Genomic DNA, 20,611 nt, shown 5'->3' with positions numbered 1-20,611 from the left:
ACTTGAACATTAATTGCATCTTGATTCTTTTAGGGAAACCTAAACAGTAAGGAGGGGGAAAAAGAGAGTTTTTATGAATGTGCAAAAGCTGCATTCAGTTGTATCACAAAAGGTAAATGCAAAAGTTCTCTTATTTTCAGTAAATCCCCCTTGCAGTCTATAAAGAAACGTAGTAAACTGCCAGAGCATCCTCTTAATTCTCAGTGATTCTTTCTCACCACACAACTTTTTAACACTATTGAGTAATAGCAAAGAGAGGTCCTAAGAGAGTCTGTGAGATTTTGGGTTGATAAGAATTATTAAAGGTTTTTATTTTGCTTTAGTTTTATTTTTAAAACAAATATCACATCTCTATCAAGAAATCATCATAATAGAAAACCAAAATCAAGCTACCATCTGTGGCTGAAGGTGAGTGGTATTGATGCTGTCAGCATCCCTTCCAGTCCCTGCGTTTATAGTAATTTTCTGTCAGGGTTTTCCCAGGTGCTTTGACATCAAATTTAGTTTACTTGAGCACTGCTGTTTTGTATTGGGCTTTCTGGCTTGTTTTTGCTGCATTGCCATTATTCAGCCACAACCTGTCTTGTGGAAAGGCTAAGTCTCCTAAGTTGGATGAGGGCTTTTTTCCTAACTTCCCTTTAGCTAAAAACTCTGGGAATGTCAAGAGTTGTGTCTGCATCCTCCTGCTGATACAAACAGGGAAATTTCTGTGCTGGCTAAATTGCAGTGTATTGTTAAGCCGGGTATTATTGTAAATCTGCACCTTCCCACTTCTGGGATTTCTGACTCACCAGATTCTCTGGGCTGCAGTGATGAAGACAATGCATCAAGGGCACCAGGGCTGTTTTGGCTGTGGAGTGTTTATTAAATCTCTCCATTAGATTATGGTCCTGGAGGAAGGAAGACTGGAAATTGGTCCATGTGGTCAGAAGCTTCCAGGAATGGGCAACAATTTTAATAGCTTCCATTACTCATATTTTCTTTTCCTATGGAACATTTTATTTACCTCTTTTTATAGCCACATGCGAGAGCTTCATTGCTTGCCAAGCTGCAAGTTTTATCCCTGACAGATAAACCCACAGTGTTTTAATATGGGAGAACGTCCTGGAAATGTGGCAATACAGTCCTCATCAGACCTGGGAGTGACAGACGGGGTGTGTAGTGTTTAACCGGCCAGCATGCATGGCTGAGGGCTTCTGTTGCATCTCAGGTGTAAGAAATACAGGGAGAAGGTGCCATTCCTGGGTATGCTCTGAAACTGAAATTACTGGGGGCTTGGGGGAGAAAGGAATAGACATTATCTTATAGGAGGAAACATGAGACTTAGTTCAGTTGTAGGCATCAGCTGCTCTCATTTTGAACTTGTTTTTTTCCCTCTGTTGTTACCTTGCCATCCACCTTGGGCAGTCAGGAGACCGGCCCTTTTGCTCTTTGAATTTTACCGTTATGTGACACGTCTGCATGTTTTGAGTGTTGCAGCCTTTTGTTTGGTCCTGAGACTCTGCATCTAAGTGGCATATTTGTCAGCAAAAATGGCCTCTGCCTTGGGAACAAGCGACATGAGTAAACCGATACTTCCTCTGTGATCCAGCTCTTCCAGTTGGTACCTCCTAAAAATGCTGTTTCCTTTGCTTTTCTTTTTCTGCATGATCAGCTCAGGGAAACCATTTCCTTCCCCCTCACAGCAGTGCTGGAAAACCAGAGAGGATATGACCTTAGATCAGTCATTCTGTGGTAGCAGCACAACACCATTCCTCTGTTGCCATGCAAAACAATCACTCTCTCCCTAATTGCTGGGGATGTCTCATAGCTGTGCACATGGCTGTGTCAGACATCTAGGTGGATTTCCATGTAAACCAGATTGTCAGAGGTTGTACTTCCCAAGTGTCAACTCAGAAAACCTTTTAACACTTGAGTTCATTTAAATGGTTTGCTCATGCAGAACAGTATCCCAGCAATGAAAACAGAGTGAAAATGAAGAAAGCAATGGGTCATGTCTAAAGGGTGATGGTGGGAAAGATTAACATGTCAGTGAGGAGCTTTGAGAAGAATGGGGTTATGGCTGGACTGGGAGTTTCCAGCAGCAGTGAGACTCTGACAACTTGTATGTCACATCAGTTACAATTAAAAATTGATGGAGTGTAAAGTTGCCAGGGAGATTTAATAAAGGGAGGAAGTTATGTGAATACATACCATAAAACGCACTAACCTTAAGATTGCCTCAATCATTGCTCCCAGGCATTTAATTTCCACTGATGCTTCTTTGTCTTTTCCTCTTTCTGTATGTTTCCTTTTCTGGGGAAAACAAAACTAAATCAGTGAACTCTGTGGTGGTTTCCTTCAGGCAGAGCACAGACACCCTGGTTCTAGTGCTTGGCCTGCATTTACCATGGACCAGCATCCGCCTTTTCCCAGGTCCTCAGCACCCTGCGTTCTGCACACTCAGCCTCTGCTGACTGCTGTACACTGTTTGCCTGTCTTAATTCAGTCCTAAGCTGCAATGAGGGCCAGAGACTTGCACTGAGAGGTCCCTGTGGTGCTGAGCTGCTTTGTTCTATTGTAGTTTGTGCAGGATACGGAGAGGCATTTGCTTGATGCATTAGTGAATGTGGGGCTGTAGCTTGTCACTGCAAATGCCAGGGAGCGGGCCACAGAGGAACTGAAGGTGCTTAGGGGTAAGGACAAACTGGTTGGTTTGTATTTTTCCTGTGCAGTGTGAGCTGTGCAAGCAAGCCCCTGTGGTACAGTCATTGAGAGTTTTAGCAGGTCTGTCCTGTTTGCACAGGTCACAGAAACCACACCATTTTTTACAGTTTTAGTTTAGTTTTAGAGATAGGACAGGTCCTTTTGTCACTCAGACCAAACAGATGTTTGAAGGGAATGTTCAGAGGTGCAGTATATCTCCTGTCCCATTAATGGAAAGCAGCCATTTCACAGTGCTCCCTGCCTGAGCTGGCAAAGCTGGCACTGTGGTCCCTTTAGGCACACTGGCTATAGAACACATTCTTCTGCTCAGTGTTCCTCATTCCAGATCACTGATCTCCAAATCAGGCCATAAGACAGCATGACCTCATTCATCACACGCCCTCTCTGTGCTTGGAGCATCACACTCACTCTGTCTTCAGTCTGCTTTGTAACCTGTCTGCTCCCTGAGTTGCTCTTGCTGCCCTTGGAAGGTTGGTCATTGGTAGGGTCCAGGACTGAAACCTTGCTCAAAGTCTGAAAGACGTTCCTAGTTTCCTGTTGACTTTGTTATTTCCTGCTGCAGCTTTCTCAGCCTGTTAGACCTGCTCTTCCTGTCTCTCAGTTGCTGAGAGCTTGCTTAAACTTTGCTCTTTTATTAGCATCCATCGTTTTGTTTTGCTACTTAAAAAACACCGCGGGAGGAGGGGGGATTTCTTAATTGCTGTAGTTATTGCCAATGATTTATGCAGGTTGCATCGGGTGAGCCAGGCCCACTCCTGGTGCTTGTTCTCCCCACATGTCTCCTTTCAATACAAGCAGGAGTCAAAGAGCAGGTGGGGAGTGCAGGGTCCTGTTGGCCCTGCAACAGGCTTCAGAGATAAGGGAGCAAGAGGCAGGAGCAGGTACACTCACAGTCCGTGCTCAGCTCCAGTAGTTACTCAGCAAGGAGGAGTCTCTGTGAGCTTTGGGCTCCAGGACACTTTTTGCTGCTCCTTTGCAGCCCTTTGCTCTCTCTTGAGAGAGAGCAGGACTTTCTGGGCTCATACTTTTTAACACTTTACTTGCTTTTGTTCTGTAGAAGTTCCCTGGTCGTCGCTGGGACGTGACCAGTAAGAGCTGTTAGCTTCAATAACCTGTCACTGGACCCTGCTGGACTTTTCCTTTAGTATTCTTGGCAATTACCAAACCGTCTTTCCCTTTCATTCTTAAGCAGTCTCTCCCTCCTATAAATAATACAGTCTCAGTGTCTCCATTCTAAAAACATATGGAAAACTGCTTCTGAGCTGGAGGGTTGGCCGTAACTGTGTCTATCAGCAGGGCCGTTTTGGCACCTTAGCAAGATGACTGTTTAGGCAGCTGGAGATCAAGCTGTCAGGAACACTTGAGCGTGGCTGCTCTTCAGAGGAAACCAGACACTTCAGAAACGGCTTCCTCTTGATTCTGGGAAAGAATGCAGTTGTTGAAAGGAACCAAACTTCCAGCACGGAAAGTCAGGGAAGAACAGCCCTAATTCTGGCTGGCTCAAGGGGCCCTTGGCCAGCAGCGCCAGCGGGGCGGATCTGTTCTGCCTGGTTTATAAGCAGACCCTCTTGGCAAGCAGTCTGCTATTTGGGTTTGCTGAAGCACTGAAGCTAAGCGCTGCAGCCTATTGGCCTCCTGGACCTTTGTGCAGTCCCAAGATGTGGGAGCTCCTGGTTACTGACTATTCCTTACAAGGAGTCTTCAGGAATTTCTGCCAGAGCTGCACCTACAGGAACCGGTCCAATTCGACAGGGAAGCACGTGTGTGCTGGCAGCATCCCGCTGTGGGCTCATGTCCGTAACAAAGTGTGCAGGGATAAGGTTGGCCTGACTTGCTTGTCTGCTGCTTCTTGGGGGGTCTGCAGTGGGAGCAAGCAGGGAGAAACCTTTCTCTCTGCTGGGTGTGTGTTTTGGTGAGTGGGGAGGGGTGAGGGGGCACTTGTGTCTGTAGCTGACAGCAGCATTGGGCTGGTTTGCTGATGAGCTGAAAGAGCATGATTGCATCTAAGATCTCCCAGGATATACTGCAGTTGCCATTGCTTCAACATCTACCTCTGCCTGTCAGAGAGCTCTGCTTCTACATGGGGTGCTGCAAGGAAGGAGCTGGGCTGCAGAAGTGGCTCTAGTTACTGTGTCTTTTTGTTTGCTGATAACAGTAAACTCAGAACACAGAGTCTGCTGCAGTTGCCTCCTCCTAATCTTACTGTGCTTTAGTATTCGAGAGCCAAGTGTTAAAAACCATCTCAGGAGGCACCAAAGACTGCTTGCTTTGGCTGGTTCTGATTGCTGAGAGGAGTCCCCATGCACACAGCTCTCTTATCTTTTCTCCCAGTCTAGCTTGAGCACTTTTCACGCGTTCAGATGTGTCTGGGCTCTCCCAGGCCGTATTGGCATTGTTGGGTGGTGTCTGAGTACTGGTCAGCTGCTCCCCAGCCTCCCTGTCCACTCAAAAGAGATCAGGCAAAGCTGAAAATGGGAGATCAGGGCTTTGCCTCAGGACTTGTTTTTGTTTCACGAGTTCTTGCAATAGCAGGGCCAGGTGTACCTCCTGCCTCCATGCTCAGAAGTGAATAGGAGTAGGTAGCTGAAGGAGGACGACTTTCCATGATTTCTGGTCCAATTTTCTCCGTTTCTCCTCTGTCACGTCCTGACAGAGGTTTGATTTGTTTAAAGTTACTTCTTTCTCTATGGATCACTTCATGTTTCTCTTCCTTGGTCTCACTGTTGGGGTGATTATGTCTTTTGAATTCAGTGGAACATACTCCTCCTTAGAAGCTATTAGCTTCATAGCAAAGAAACATGAAGTTCTCCAGCCTGGCTTTTTACTTCAGTGTAGTAATATCACACTCATCCAACCTCATCTGTCTCTAGAAAACTTCAGAGGGAGACAGCTTCCTCTGTTTCAAATCAGAGGTATTTCAGAGATCTGTTCTCCTCAGCTCTGCTTAGAGACCCACACAACAGCAGTGTCCTGTTACCTGGAGCTGAGGAAACCTTGGAAATCTTTTCCCATAGAAAAGAAATAGCTTGTTGAAGGTGCCCTGCTCATTTACACGGCCCTTCCAGGCTCGCTGATTTCCCTCAGGTCTGCTTCTAGCTCATGCATCACTTCCATGTTTTTCAGCTGGACCCACAGGTGTTGCAGGACAAAGACTGGCAACGCACGGTCATCTCGATGAATGGAGTAAGTATGCAAGCAGAAGTTAGCACTGATTCTGTGCTTTAATTCCTTGCTCTTCAATGCAGCATAGAAAAAAGAAAAGAAAATGTTTGAGAAGTAGCAGCTGTTCTCTTTCTCTTTTCTATCCAGGTTGAAGTGAAGCTGTCAGTGAAGTTCACCAGTCGGGAGTTTAGCCTGAAGAGGATGCCATCCCGGAAGCAGACCGGGGTTTTTGGGGTCAAGATAGCTATTGTCACCAAGTAAGCTGATGGGTCACGTTTCTCCCTATAAGTTACTAGGCATCCACTTGGCCAGAGGCTTGCACTGAGGGGTTAGTCAGCCCAGCTTGCTCCACAGGGCAGGAGCACAAAAGGCTGTGGCTGTGAAAAGGAGATGCTCTGCATCCTCTGCGCTTCATTTTTTGCAGGGGAAAAACTAATGTGGTGTGCCTTCAACTAGGCTTTGAAACCCAGGGTGTTTACTTACAGCACATCACTTTCCTGAGTTCCGGATATACCCCTGCCCCTTTACTCTGTAGTCAACTGACTCAGTCACAGATTTCCAGAGCCACCAAACTGTGGTGTTTCCGTAACCAGAAATGTTGACGTTCTTTGGATCCTGTTGTATTATGTTAACCCCTGATCTTTTGTCATGAATCTTTTGCCAGAAGAAACCTTTTTGTTCTGTTACACAGTTTGGGAAGCGTGGTATTTCCTCCCTATGGAATTGCATTGATTTGAAAGCACCAGTGTTGCTATGTATCCAAGGACTGCTTGGGAATCCTCTAATTACCTCGGCAGAGTCACAAGCTCTTGGGGCCCTGGGACACAGCCAGAAGCTCAAGCACTCAGGGAAGCTGTAGAACAGCCAAAGCCAGGCTGAGACAGTCAGAAAAGCCCCTCCAGTTTTAAAAGGAGTGTTTCAGCTCAGTCTGCATTGCCTCTCAGCCTTTCTCCCACCCCCTTTTCCAGACAAAGTCTGGTGGGGTGATGTTAGCTGGCCTGGCTGGGGTGACAGGCAAGGGAGGGCACGGGCTGCACTGAACTCTTCTCTTTGGCTTTCTTAAGGAGAGAGAGATCGAAGGTGCCTTACATAGTTCGCCAGTGTGTGGAGGAGATAGAGCGGCGTGGGATGGAGGAGGTGGGCATCTACCGTGTCTCTGGGGTGGCAACCGACATCCAAGCTCTGAAAGCTGCCTTTGATGTCAGTAAGTATTTGTGTCTGATGTTCTCCTTTGCATTGCATGACCTCCCTGTCAGGTGGCGATGCTGGTTTTAGTCTTCTGTTCCCCAAGAAGCATTCAGAGGTAGAGATTCTCTCGCACAAGGAGAATCATTTTACCCCTGGCAGCATGTTTTGTTAATACTCTTCAGCTACAGGTACAAGATGTACAACAGAGTGGGGCCCTATACCAGATAACACATTTATTGTTCTTCCCAACAGACATGGAATGGTGGCTTTGCTGTATTTGCTGTAAACAGCAGATACGTTCCTCAGGGGAAGTGGCAGGAACCAGAAGTCAGAATTTCCTCAGAGTTGTGAGGTCTCCAAGTTAATAAAAGCCCTTGAAACTAAGAATGTTTTGTGGAAGGAAGCCAGCCAAAAAGGAAGATGTTCCTGGGAGCATTACCCAGGAAGAGGATTTCTGAAACTGGAGTTGGGCTGCCAGGGCTCCCGAGTTCTCCTCTTAACTCCAGATTGATGTCTGCAGATTGTAAAATCAGATAGTTTTGACCAAGCTCTGTAAAGCTTGCTTTGATCTTGAGCATAAAAGGGCTCCTTGCTGGAGCTGCGTTTAAAAGAATGGCCTGAATGTCCCAACAGGCATCCAAGATCAGGCAGAGGAAATGCCTCCAGATCACTGAGGTACAGAAAGTGAAGTTCTGCCCTACTTCCAGCCTCCACACGACAGTCCAAGGACTGCTCAAACTGCATTTGAGCTCTCTTTGATCTGGGCAGTCATGAGGCCCGTGCCCAGTGCCTCAGTTCACCCTCCCTGCACTTTTTCTTCGTTTACTTTGTGAAATTTCTTCTCTCTTGTATTTTATTTTTAGTCCCTTAAGCTACAAAACCCATTGATTCCTGAACGGAGCCTTCACTAGTGCAAGAAAGGGTTCACATTTTGAAAGACAACTTTTTTCATTCACAGTAGATGCTGGTTTACACTGAGCTTCATGAAAGCAGCGCTGCCTCTGTGGGTTGGTCTGTTTGTTTTAGGGAAGGGGTGCTTTTGTTGTTCTTAATAGTCACAGAACTGAAATGTGAGTAACAGAACAAAACTACCCTGAATTGCCTGTGTACTTTGGCTACACTCAGTAAGGAGTCAGACAGCCCAAAAATCTCTTCTAAGCTGTTAGAGGCAGGAAATTGGAATAACAAAAGTTGAAATGCATGTAAATACAGTCAAGTGGGGCTAGGTCCAGATCAGGCTGAGGCTGCTGGCACAGTGTAACTAACCCGGGGTGGTGTGAGGTTCCCTCTACTGGGTTTAAAGCTATAAACTGTTTGCAGTCATTTGTGCAGCACTTCTTAATTGTCAGAAGTAGCTCATTAAGTCTGGAGGAATGTAAACAGCAAAACTCTCAGCTATTTGGGCAAAGACAGAGGATAAACAAAGAGGGCCAAAGCCAGAAAAGAAGGAATGCAAGGCCAGCAGCTTCTTTACCCTGCGTCCCCTCTTCCCTCTTCCAGATAACAAGGACGTGTCGGTGATGATGAGCGAGATGGATGTTAACGCCATTGCAGGCACCTTGAAACTGTACTTCCGGGAACTGCCTGAACCCCTCTTCACAGATGAGCTGTACCCCAACTTTGCTGAGGGCATTGGTAGGTAGTAGCAGAAATAACTCCCAATAAGCGAAACTCTTCTGTAGGGGGCTGCTCTTAAACCCCCGTGTTTATAGCATTGGACAGAAGCCTGGAACAAGCTGTTAGGGAAGTGAAATGGAGCTCAGAAGTGAGCATTGGAATGGCATCATCCTCCTGTGAGCTTGAATACAGGCAATTGCTGTGCTGTCTTTTAAGCTGAAAATGTGCAGGTTTCTGAGGGTGGGTTCAGAATAGAATGAGCCCCTGCTTGTGGAGGGTGCGCACGCCGTGGCCCCTGCTCAGGGAAGCCCTCTTGGGGTGGGGTTATACCTTGTCTGGGTAAAAGCATTGTAGGGTGGTAATTGTGAAAGCACTTGAACTGCTTGAGAGGAAAGGGTTCTCTATGTATCTCTGAAACAAAGAGATCCTGTGGGGTACTGATGTGCAACTCTGACCTTCCAACCTATGATGCAATTACAGCCTGTTCAGGACCTTCTGTATTTGTTGGTTTGGGAAATGATGTGGTCAAACTCCCACTCATGGTGATGTTTTGTTCTTCTCTGTCCTGCAGCACTTTCGGACCCTGTTGCAAAGGAAAGCTGTATGTTGAATCTGTTGTTATCGCTTCCAGAGCCCAACCTTGTGACATTCCTTTTTCTTTTGGACCATTTAAAAAGGTAATATGTGGATCCTTTAGGCACTTACTTTATGTGTAAATCATCATTATTTTGAGAAGAGGAGCCTCTTCCTTGAGCTCATGCTGAATCACACAAAGGAAGAAGCATTTGCTGATCTACTGTGAATCTTATCAGATAGCTATTGTCTCATGCTCACTTAGGCACCAAATCCTGAACTCTGTTCTTACTTGCATTGAAGGGATTAGAACTGGAGGACAAGTCCCTGGGCTTATCTAGTGCAAATGCTGCAATATCACTGCAAAACTGCACCTGCATCTGGATACAGAGATGAGGAAAGGTTGTAGTGTAACTCATGAAGCTTTGGCCATGTTTAGGGACTTGTAAGCCCTGTCTTGAGAGGGGTCTGCAATCAAACAGGATGTATTTTTGAAAACTCCAGCACTTCTGCTCTCTGGATTTGTCAGTTCCCTGCTTAGACTGGTCCTGCTCTTGTCTAGATCTTTGTAATATGGTTGTAACTGTGAAAAACTATTTCCATATGGTTGATATTAATGTAAGAAGCTTGCTCAATTCCTGCACAGTGTGCTAACTGACATATGTAACTTGTACAACATACCAGCAACTGTCACAGAGAGATGAAAGATAATTTGTGACTGAGGGCCTGGACTAAGATCCAGGAAATCTGGGTTTTACTTGTGCTGCTGCTGCAGACTTTTCTGCCCTTAGGTAAATCTTCTCACCTTTGTGCCTCAGTTTCTCATTTATAAAACGGGGACGAGAAACATTCCTTTATTACTGAGAGTGGTTGTCTGAACGTATCTAAAACTTTTTACAACAGGAATAAATACGGTTTCTTACTTAAGGACACTTCCAGATGTGGATATTTATAAGTCTTGCCTTTTTCGTTGTTTCTTCTCCCAGAGTTGCTGAGAGGGAAAGCGTTAACAAGATGTCCCTGCATAATCTTGCAACTGTCTTTGGACCAACACTGCTCAGACCTTCAGAGAAGGACAGTAAAATCCCTGCCAACCCGACCCAGCCCATCACAATGACAGATAGTTGGTCACTAGAAGTCATGTCCCAGGTAAAATCCTCAATGTGCTACTGCATCTTGTGCAGGCAGTACCTGGGGAACTGCAGTCCTTTGGCAAGGCCTGGGGGTTCTGAGGACCACAAACACTTTCACCCCTGCACAGGCTTTTAGACGGTTTGTAGAACAGTGTTTCTTGAAACAGTTCAGTTTGCATCTGTACCAACACAGCTTTCATGAAACAAATGTCAGGAGGCACACATCCAGTGTGTTTGTCCATAGAGAGGGTTTTCAAGAGCTGCCTCACAGGACTGCATTGACAGTGTGGGGTTAAAGGCCATCAGTGGTTTTACATGATGCTCCTCAACACTGAAACCTCCTTCACTGATGCACAAGAAAATTCTTTGCTAAATTCAGATTTCTTTGGCTATTGCAGCCTTCTGAAGGTGTTGCAGACAGGCTGTTACCTGGTCAAGGGCATTTTGTGTGTTCTTGACTGAGTAATGGCAAATTATAGCTCAGATTTTTAGAGTGCAGTGGAACACCGTTATTACACACTGGAATGCACTCCTGAAAAGAGTCTCTCTGAAGCTCTGCATGTTTTAATATTCCTGCTGGTATTGTACACTGTATTAAAACAAATACATAACTGCAGGGTGTTCCTGGGTAGAGAGCTGTAGGTGTGTCTGCCAGCTAGCCAATAGCCAGGATAAGAATGAGCTAACAGGGCTTTCTGATGAGCTCTTTCTCTTTCAGGTTCAAGTTCTTCTGTACTTCCTGCAGCTAGAGACTATCCCTACCCCAGACAGCAAGAGGCAAAGCATTCTCTTCTCCACAGAGGTGTAGGTGCCTGCGATACCAACAGGACACAAAAAACTGCTTTTGGCATAAACCTGCCACACCTGAGAAAAAGACAACTGATATTTCTTCAGACATTGCTGGCCTCTTCCTGCCCTGGGGAATTGCAGCCCTCAGCACTTCTGCTGTTTGTTAACCAGTGACAAGCTGAAGAGGGAGAAAAGCCTCTGCCCTGGATTGGTAGGACCAGAACTGGACTGGAGATGGAGCTGTGCAGCATCTCCACTAGGAGGAGCAATAGACACTTGAACAAATGCACCACAGAGTGTGGCTGTTACTCGTGTTGGGAATGTGACAGAAGGTATTCCTCATTTTATGGATTTAATTTATCAAAAAGAAATTTCAAGATTTCTACTGGACCACTTGATAGGAGACCCCTTTTTGGGTGAGGGGGAGTTAAAGAATCTATCACAACTGTGTCTTTACTAACTGCTGTTTATAAGTACTGTTCTAGGCCACAAAAATAGTGTTGCTTTGCAAGAGGAGAGGAGAAGGGAAGGGTCTGGGATCTGAGATTCCCTCCTCAGAAACTAAAGGCTTGATTTGACCAGGGTTCTAAAGCAATTAAACAGGTTTGTGTACAACTTGAGCTGTTGGTTTGTGTGGGGTTTGGGGTTTAGTTTAGTTTATTTTTGTCTTGCCCACCCCTGTCCTTGCAAATGTTTCCACAGCTCTAGGGAAGGAGATGCCCTGCTCTTGCCCAGGCTGCTCTTCTGATGGGTCTTGGGTTAAGGGAGCCAGACCTAATGATGTTACATTATAAATAACACAGCAAATTGAGCAGGCAGGGAGGATGGGTCAGTGATTCTGTTGTCTGTTTGCATATAAAAGCAGGGACAATGTTATCCAGGCAGGATTGCTAAATTCCTTAGGCCCTACCAAACTTCATGAAAATTAATTGGGAAGGCTGTTAATTCCCAACACTCCAAAGCAAAGATCACTGCAAAAGTAATTGAAGGCTTTGTGGACAAAATAACCCGTGGCTATCAGCTTGGCTGGCTGCTTACTTCAGACTTTTCTCAGAACATCTTTTTTTTGAGGTTCTTTTTTTTTTTGATACTTGAATTTTTGGAGGCTTTGTACATTGCTTCTACAAGAGTCTTTTTCTGATTGCTCCACTTTGATAAAACATGTCAGAATGTACTTTAGGGACAATCTAGCAAGCAGCATGCATTGTGTATTCTCCAGCAATTCCAACCCTGTTTTAAATAAGAGCAGTGAAGAGATATCAATGGAGCTACACACAGGAGTACAGAAGGTCAAGCCAAACACCGCATTGTGTTTCCCTGCTTACAGCGGTTAAAGCCACTGTGGTCTCACAGGGGTCCAGGGCAGCTTTGTCCAGGGAGCACAGGGCAGTCCAACTGCTGCTGTGCAGAGCAGAGCATTCCGGCTGTGAAGCAGCTGAGCTTAAACACCCTGGGGGGTGGGAGTGACTCCATCTGCATGAACTACCCCAGCCCCTTCACTCCCTACCCAGCTCTGCAGCATCCATTTAGTGGCATCTGTCCACCATCATCCTGGGGAGGAGAAGAGTACAGCTGGAAGACAAGGGAAGGAATGGGCATGAGAAGGGGAGGGAGGGATGGGTTTGGAAAGATTGGTAGAGTTAGGCTGGCAACATCATTTGAGGGGAAGTATAACAAAGCAAGCAACCCCTGTTATGTGAATTTGCCATTTTCTGATGGGTGATCTGCAACCTCTCAACAAAAAAATCAACGGAATCTTTCAAACAAATGGAAAGAAAATTGAAGGGAAATGATTCTGTAGTCACTGGAATTCTGATGGCTGCGTATTAGAAATCATTGTACTGTGAAGTTGCAAATTCAAAAAGGAAGAATTATAAAGTTCAATTTTGTGAGTATATCAATATTTTGCATGCTTTGTAAGGATTCTTGTAGGAATTTACTATTGCTTAGTATCCCTCCATCCCTAGGTCTGGGAAAAAACCTTTTTGTAATGTAATGTACAACTAGAAATTCCTTCTCTCTTGTATGTATTTCCACTACATTCCAACTTCTGAACCTGTAAACCAGAGACAGTGTCTATAGTAGGAGGTGCTTTTTGGGGGAGGGAGGGAATGAAGGCAAGGAAACTTGAAGGCTTAAGATTTTGATTTTTATTATTATTATTATTTGCCTTTTTGAAGGTAAAAATCAGTCACAATCCTGAAAACCATTGACTTAAGAACAGTCATGCGGTAAACCACACACTCTGGGTTTGGTTTTCTATATTTGTTCTCGTTGTCACATAGCATTTCCATAGCAATCCCTGTCCTGCCAGCTGCACCCCTACCTCTTCCAAGCTGTTGTTTGGGATCTTGGAGGCAGCAGCGCTGCTGATGACTTCACTTGAAAGGAGAAAAACCCCAACTGCAGCAGGTGGTTGGTGAAGGCCTTTTCCTTTTGGTGTTTGGAATCCGTGGCTGCTCTTTGCAGTGTTGAAACTGGAAAGCAATACCCTAATGACTGTGCCAATTTACTTCTGCCCAACGTGTTTGTTTTTATTTATATAGGAAGTTAATTTTAATATTAAATTACTGATCTATTGTATGTAACCATGAGAAAATGGCTTCTGCTTTGGTTACAGTTACAGGTTGTTGCTTTTAGTCTCATTACAATGCTCAGTTCTACTGTAACATTATCTAACATGCAGGCATGTGGATCAGGAAAAAAGTTAATTTAACTTAACCCGTTAATTATTTCTGTTAAGTGTGAATATGTTTGCCCCAAAGCTGGTAATTTTGGGCTGGAGAAGGTAGCACATCCTATTGCTGATGATGAAATCATGGACTGATTGGAAATACGAGAATCGATTTCTTGAATTTCCTTTACTTTTGCAATTAAGTTTTTTCATATAGCCTTATGTTTTCCCAAGTTTTTCCAAAAGGCTTTGTGTGCTTTTCCCAGGGATGCTGGGTGGGGGTTGGGGTTTTTTTATTACTTGTTTTTTTAATAAGCCTTATCACTTAAACAGAAAGGGAATTGCAAAACTTGGCTTCAGAGAAAGCTTTCTGATTTCTACTCTGAATCTATTCCCTTGCAAGCTCTGTCAGAAAACCCAACTCTTCCATTTCCTATATCAAAAAGGTACAATATAAACAACATAAGAGCAAACTAGCAAACAAATTACCCTTTACATGGGCACTGGGAGTTTATGTTCTTTCTGTTTCTAGTGTATTGGAGAGATCTTCCAAAAAGTGTAGCTTTCAGTAACAGAAATCTGAAATGTCAGAACTTGAACTTAAGAAATTGGGGTGATGAGGATGCTCTGTGTATCCACAGGTCAAGGAGAGGGAAAAGCATCAGTTTCCTGGCATTGAAAAACTATTTTAAAGTTAGAATGGATTTTTTTTTTTCTGAACACAGAATAGTTTAGGTAAAATTTTAAAAAGTAAAGCAAATTATGGGAAGAGTTTTCAGAGATGGACAAGAAATAACAGTTATTAGACTGGTTTCAGTTTTGCGTTTGGGTGTGCTTTGTATAGGAGGGGAGTGTCTGAAACCAAATTGAAACCCATCCATTAAAATGCTGCTGGTGTTCTTTATTCTTGCACAATTTTAACAAGCGGAGGTAGTAGCTGGGCTTTGTCAGGCTGTATTTTAATGCTGCTATTTTTCAGTGGATCAGCTAACAGCACACTAGGGCAGCGTAGTGACTGTAGTTGCTCATGCCCGCTGCCTCCCTCCATTCTGAGCCTCAGTTGCTTTGACGAGGCAATCGGCCGGCACCGTTTTGAGGCAAAACTGCGACTTTTTTGTTGGCCACAAGGTGGTGGAACCACAGAGTCTGTTTATGGGAGATGCGGTATTTTTACAGTTCATGCATTTTACCTGTTTAGAAGCCTGTTTTACGGTTGTTTATGTTAGTTTTCTATGAGTTTGTTTAAACAAATGTACTGTTCTTTAAAGCATATGTGAATCTCCAAATTTGTCACACCTGTAACACTGGAAGGCATCACAATGTGTTAATTCATCTTAATGTGCCATTCTTTCAAGTTACGTATAAAATGTAAATTGACCAACATGGCTTTTAAAAATGGTGAAAATCTGATGGCAAAACCCAACCTTCTCTGATTCCTCACTGGTTAACCCCTTGGTTTCAGTGCTTGGTCATCTCCTGGGATAACATTTACAGATGTGGGACTCTTAGGAATGAGAAAAGTTGTAAGAAAAAAACTGCTAGCCTTTCTCTTTTTCCTTCAGTTCAAGAAGATGTGGACTTGTCCTAACAAACCACAAATAAATGTGTTCATGCTGGGTGTAAGGGGTTTGCTTCAGTTCCTTGAAGAAGAAAAATCTGAAAGGGCAGTTTCTAAGTTTCTAAGGGCATTCGTGTTTATGCCCTCATAAATTTGTAGTCTGGGTACCTTTTTCTCTGTAAGCTTTGCTAACATTGTCACAGTACAGCTATGATACCGTTCACTTCCTTTAACACAAGCTGTGTGCAACTGCGATACTGGAGCTGCAGGTAGATCAGTATTAGTGACTCCCCGTTCTGAAGTGGAATGAAAAGAACATTCATATGTATTCTATGGATTTTCTCATTGAATAGAATTAAATATATGCATTGCCCTTAAAAGCAACAGAAGCTCTAAAGGAAGCACTTAATGATTGCTCCTTAACAAGGTTTTAGGGAGTGAAAGTAACACGAAAGAGAAGCATAAATAGAAATCACTCAGATCATATTGTCTGGGACTAGAAGGAAGTTCTCATTCCAAGTTCTGGAAGAAGGCTTATTCCCCAGATAACTAGGAGCAAAAGCTGTCTTGCCATTAAACAAACATTAACTGAGGAACCCCAGGAATTTAGCTACTGTAGCCTCCCAGTTCTGTGCTGTGGTCCCTCTTGCTTGCAATTGAAAATCCACAGTTCAGTGCTAAGAATGCAATGCTTATCCCTTGCTTTCTACACTTCCTCACACTCCTGTGGCAATAGACAGAGAGAAGCATTACAGTCTGTGTATTACCATGGGTAAAACACCACTGCAGAGAACAAAAGAGCTAACAGAACCAGAATGGTAGATTGGTTTTTAAGGTAAAAGTCTGTTTCTGGCCTGCAAGGATAAAATGCCACAACATGCTGTGATGATGAGGTGGTTTGAAACAGTAGGACCAAAGCAAACCTGAGTGTAAACTTGATTCTCCTCTTCCCTAGTTTAGGCCTTCTAGGTCAAACAAATACATAAATGCTATTGCCATAAATTAGAAACTATTAAATGACCTCATTTGCCTCCACTGTTGATTTTCTTTGTGTTACCATCCTATAGTGGAATTGCTGGAGACCCTTGCAGAAACACACAGGTGAACTGTGCAAGTATTTTCCATCATTTATTTCCTTACTGCCATGTTTCACCTTGCAGTAAGAAAGACCCCTCCTTTTCCAACAGAAATCATTTCATGTCATTCTGCACTCTAACAACTACCACACAGGAGGGTTCAGTTTGTAGCAGAGCTGTCCCTGGAGATAACTAAAGTATTTCCAGTCTTAAGGTACAGAATGGACCAGGTATTGCTAAAGCTCTGGGCTCGTATATTCCTGTTTTGCAAGTTAAATAAGATTCTATTAATTATACCTGTGCAAACATAGTGGGAATTAATACGCTTGAGTCCCCAAGGCTGTGTTTGCTCTGCTGCAGTCATGTTCAAATCCTCTTGTCAAAAATGGACAAAACTCCTCATTTTCCACTAGAGCTTTTGTTTGTGTGGCTGTTGCAGCCTTTTACCCCAGTGACAAGATGTTCTGAGAACCAAAGACATTGTACAGATGCACCATTTCTCTAATCTGCAGAATGACTCATATGGCAAGGCCGTTTTATAGCCTAGTGGGTGTACAAAAGGGCAGGCTCGTGTACAGAGCGGCTTCCTGCCTGGAAGAATACAGCAGCTTTCTGCAGATGACCCAAAACAAGAATCACAGCAGGCAGAGCTGACCAGTGAGCCTTGGTCCTTAGGTGCCCACATCACTCCTGGGGCAGTTTGAGTGAGGTCCAGAAGGCAGTTAGAGGAAAAAACTCATCCAGTTCCTTCTTACTGTGTCTAACTGAATGCCAGTCTACATAAAGTAGCTCAAATTTCCTCCATTTCAGTGCTATTTTGGGAGAAATTAGGACTACACTAACTCTAGGGATTATGCAAATAGTCAGCTGAAAACTGATTCATCTCTTTTACATCTTTCATCTATATGAAATATAGATGGTAATGTAAAAGCTGCCATAGCAAAAGGATACTTCTTCCCATTTCTTCCCAACAGCCTCTTCTAATCCCTTATTTACTGCTTCTCAAAGCTTCAGAGAAATCTTGTTTTGGGCTTCACAGTTATGTCATTCTGCAAAACTTGCGGAATCCTGGATAAAACTTGGCTACACAGGGACAGATGTTTCAGGAGCTGGGATATAGGTACCAAAAGTGATTACCAAGGCAGCAAAAGAGGGTAAGGATTGTTGTGTTGGATGACTGAGAAGTACCGCAATGAAAGTGAACTTTAAAATTACCTATCTCAGAGGACACTGTGAAATGTCCTTTCTGTGTCTGTCCAGCAAAAGAAATAAAACAAAGCCTTCTCTTGCCTCTGTAAGTTGTGTAGTTTATTCTTATCTCTAGTATTGCAAGTGTTGATAATCTGTGAAGAATTCCAAGAAAAGGAGTTAAGACTATTTATTAAATATAAATACAATTAAATTATATGATTAGTGCTAAATTATCAGGTGTAGAAGATGTATTGTTTGGATAACTTTGGGTTTCATCAGAGTTAATACTGTTGGCATTGTTTTAACACTACCATGTTAGGGAGTCAGGTTTTGACATTTTATACTGCTGTTGCTATTCCTTCAGTATCTAAAAGTGCTCTGGTTTTGGAGAAGAAAACCTAATAATAGTTTAATACTGAAAGGTGTTGAAACTGCACTGCTAAACATCTCTCAGTTTAGGCCCAAAGAGAGAAGAAAAAGGGAAGGGGGGAGGGAGGGGAACTGTCATTCTGGATGTTTTTTTCTTTTTCTGAGAAAAGTGGTATAAAAAAGGGATCCAAAAACTGTATTTGGGGAAAAAAAAGTCTAAGGCATTTGTAGCCTTTCTTTGTACACAATGTTAAATAAAATCTCCTGTATCTATGTTTGTCAGGTTCTTTTGGTCTTCTTTAACTAAAACCTGGGCCTACATGTTTGAGAAGGTAAAAGCTGTATCACTTAAACTCTAGAGGTTAGTACAGAATTAAACAAAACCAGCTATAATGTGAGGAAATAGTTTACATGTAAGGTAGAGATGCAGCTGAGCAAACCAGTCCATTTTCAATCTGTATTAATCCCTTTGTAGGAGTATTGCTTCAGAATGCAAACCATCTCAAACCTTGTAAACTTTACCTTTGTGTGCAGAGCACTTCAGCTGTAGTTACGTATTTGCTAAGAAGTCAGCTCTGTCCTCTAGGTTCTTCAAACATTGCATGAAATTAGTGGGTTTTGTAGGAATTGGTGTGGAAACTGAATCAGTCATTTAAATCAAGTTCTCTTGATGCTTTATTTAAATCAAATATTTAAATTATTAATGTAATTAAAGTACATTTATGTTTTGATATAGTCCAACTTAATATAATATATAAACCTCTCTATAATAAAGATACCTGCTTGGAAGCTTTCTAGCAGATTTTCATTCAGTGTGGATCACAAAGATGATATGTCTCAGTGGTGATACCCAAAGTAGAGAAATTTAGCTGAATAAACTGTGTTCAAAACTACACTGAAATGAGATGCAGATCAAGAAAAAGAAATTATCATGCTTATCACCTGAATTGGGAAAAGCAGGAGAAGCTCAATGACAAACATGAATACTTTCTACCAGCGGTGTAGCTGTAAAATATACAATAGCTTCAAAATAGTTTTCAGCTTGCTTCAATGTAGAATTCTGCAGAATTGTTCTCACTCTATTACAAAGCATACCTTTGTAGTGCAATCACATGGAACCATATCAGGACATCCCTGCATGAGCTTTGAAGCTGTGATGTCCTAAGCCATGTGTTCTGCTCACACAGCCATGCTCCTACTGCATCAATCCCTTCACTGTTCAATCCCTTCACTGTTCAATACCTTCACTGTTCAATACCTTCACTGCTACCAGGCTGCCGCTTCTCAGCCATTTCTCCTAGTTGCTTTCCCCCATCTGAAGACGCTGGGTAAGCAACACAGCCATGGGCTTGAGATGAATCAAGTTCCGCTGGCACACAGTGTCAGTACACTACTTCCCTGTAACGAGAAGGAACAAACAAAACTTAAGGCTGGAGCAGGATGAGAAAGAACATATGAGTGCATAATAACCATGGATGTTCTGTGCAAATTGCTACACTGGAGCAGCTGCCTTTCATTTTCCAGGCAGCCCTCACATTGCTTGCCGAGGCTCGGACAGGCTGCCCCGAGGCAGCTGCTCACCCAGAAGCCCTGCAGGATACAGCTGTCAGTCTGAGACAGGATCAGCTGTACCTGCTTGACTCTGGAGACATTCATCTGCTCTTTGTTAGAAGCCTCCAATTATGGAGATTCTCCTGGATAATCCTCTCGGGCAATCTAATCCTGAACATAACAACAAGAAATTTTTCCTAGTAGACGGCTCTTGTATACATTACAGGATATAATGCTGCAGTATTAGGCAGGGGTTTTTAGGGACCTAAGTTCCTGAACCAGCCATATGCACTGCCACCTAGCAGCTTATTCATTCATTCACTAGCTGAATGAAACCCATTCTATTTCCCGCTAGAGAAGAGAAAGCAGAGCCCCTTTGTGGGCTACCGTGAGAAATACACTGGACAAAACAAAAGCAAACATTTCCACATCCCTAGTACAGCGTAATGCTGCTGATTGTTATTGAAATGCCACGGTTTTACTGCTAAATAACTTTAAAATCAATCTAAAGGTAGAGACACAGAACAATATTTTGTTGAATCTGTCATGGATCAGAAAATAGTGGAATGACATTGTTTGTACTGTTCGGAAACAAACATCAGAAATATTACTTAAGTATAAAATTAGCCTTTCAATGTCAAACAGGTACACCGTGTCCCTGAATTGACTTTATCAGACACATAACCAGGAAATTTTCCCCTTAATGTAAACCAAACTACATTGTAACATCGTTATGGTTTAAGCCCAGCCGGTAAGGCTGAACCCAGGACAGACATCCTCCGTTTTAAAGGGGATTCTGATGAAACCTAAATGTCATTTACTTTGATTTACGATTACCAAATTTTACCCAAGATCACAATGGGGCTGTAAATCAGACTTGCTCTCATGATCTGCAGGCCTATGAATTCTAGGAGCAAAAGTACCTCAGGGGACAGGCTGCAACACCATCTTACACTGAGGCGTTTCATAGAATCATAGAATAGTTCGGATTGGAAAGGACCTTAAGATCATCTAGTTCCAACCC

The 20,611-nt window shown here is 43.4% G+C and overlaps 1 protein-coding gene across 2 annotated transcripts in view; it reads left to right on the top strand.

Annotated features, from left to right (window-relative positions):
• The window catches only part of BCR (BCR activator of RhoGEF and GTPase), a gene marked incomplete at its 5' end in the record, with an annotated part of 92,092 nt that extends 80,881 nt beyond the window's left edge, over positions 1-11,211 (top strand). For both annotated transcript variants that reach the window (XM_080628520.1, XM_080628519.1), the window contains 7 exons: positions 5,830-5,889; positions 6,016-6,125; positions 6,933-7,072; positions 8,557-8,691; positions 9,245-9,350; positions 10,233-10,395; positions 11,098-11,211. In XM_080628520.1, the coding sequence (XP_080484646.1) occupies positions 5,830-5,889; positions 6,016-6,125; positions 6,933-7,072; positions 8,557-8,691; positions 9,245-9,350; positions 10,233-10,395; positions 11,098-11,187 (804 nt within the window). In that variant the 3' untranslated portion in view covers positions 11,188-11,211. The remainder of the gene's footprint in view (positions 1-5,829; positions 5,890-6,015; positions 6,126-6,932; positions 7,073-8,556; positions 8,692-9,244; positions 9,351-10,232; positions 10,396-11,097) is intronic.
• Positions 11,212-20,611: the final 9,400 nt, after the last annotated feature.

This window comes from Psittacula echo (assembly GCF_963264785.1).
Source record: "Psittacula echo genome assembly, chromosome: 13".
Taxonomy (NCBI): domain Eukaryota; kingdom Metazoa; phylum Chordata; class Aves; order Psittaciformes; family Psittacidae; genus Psittacula; species Psittacula echo.
This window is presented reverse-complemented; position numbering and strand designations above follow the sequence as displayed.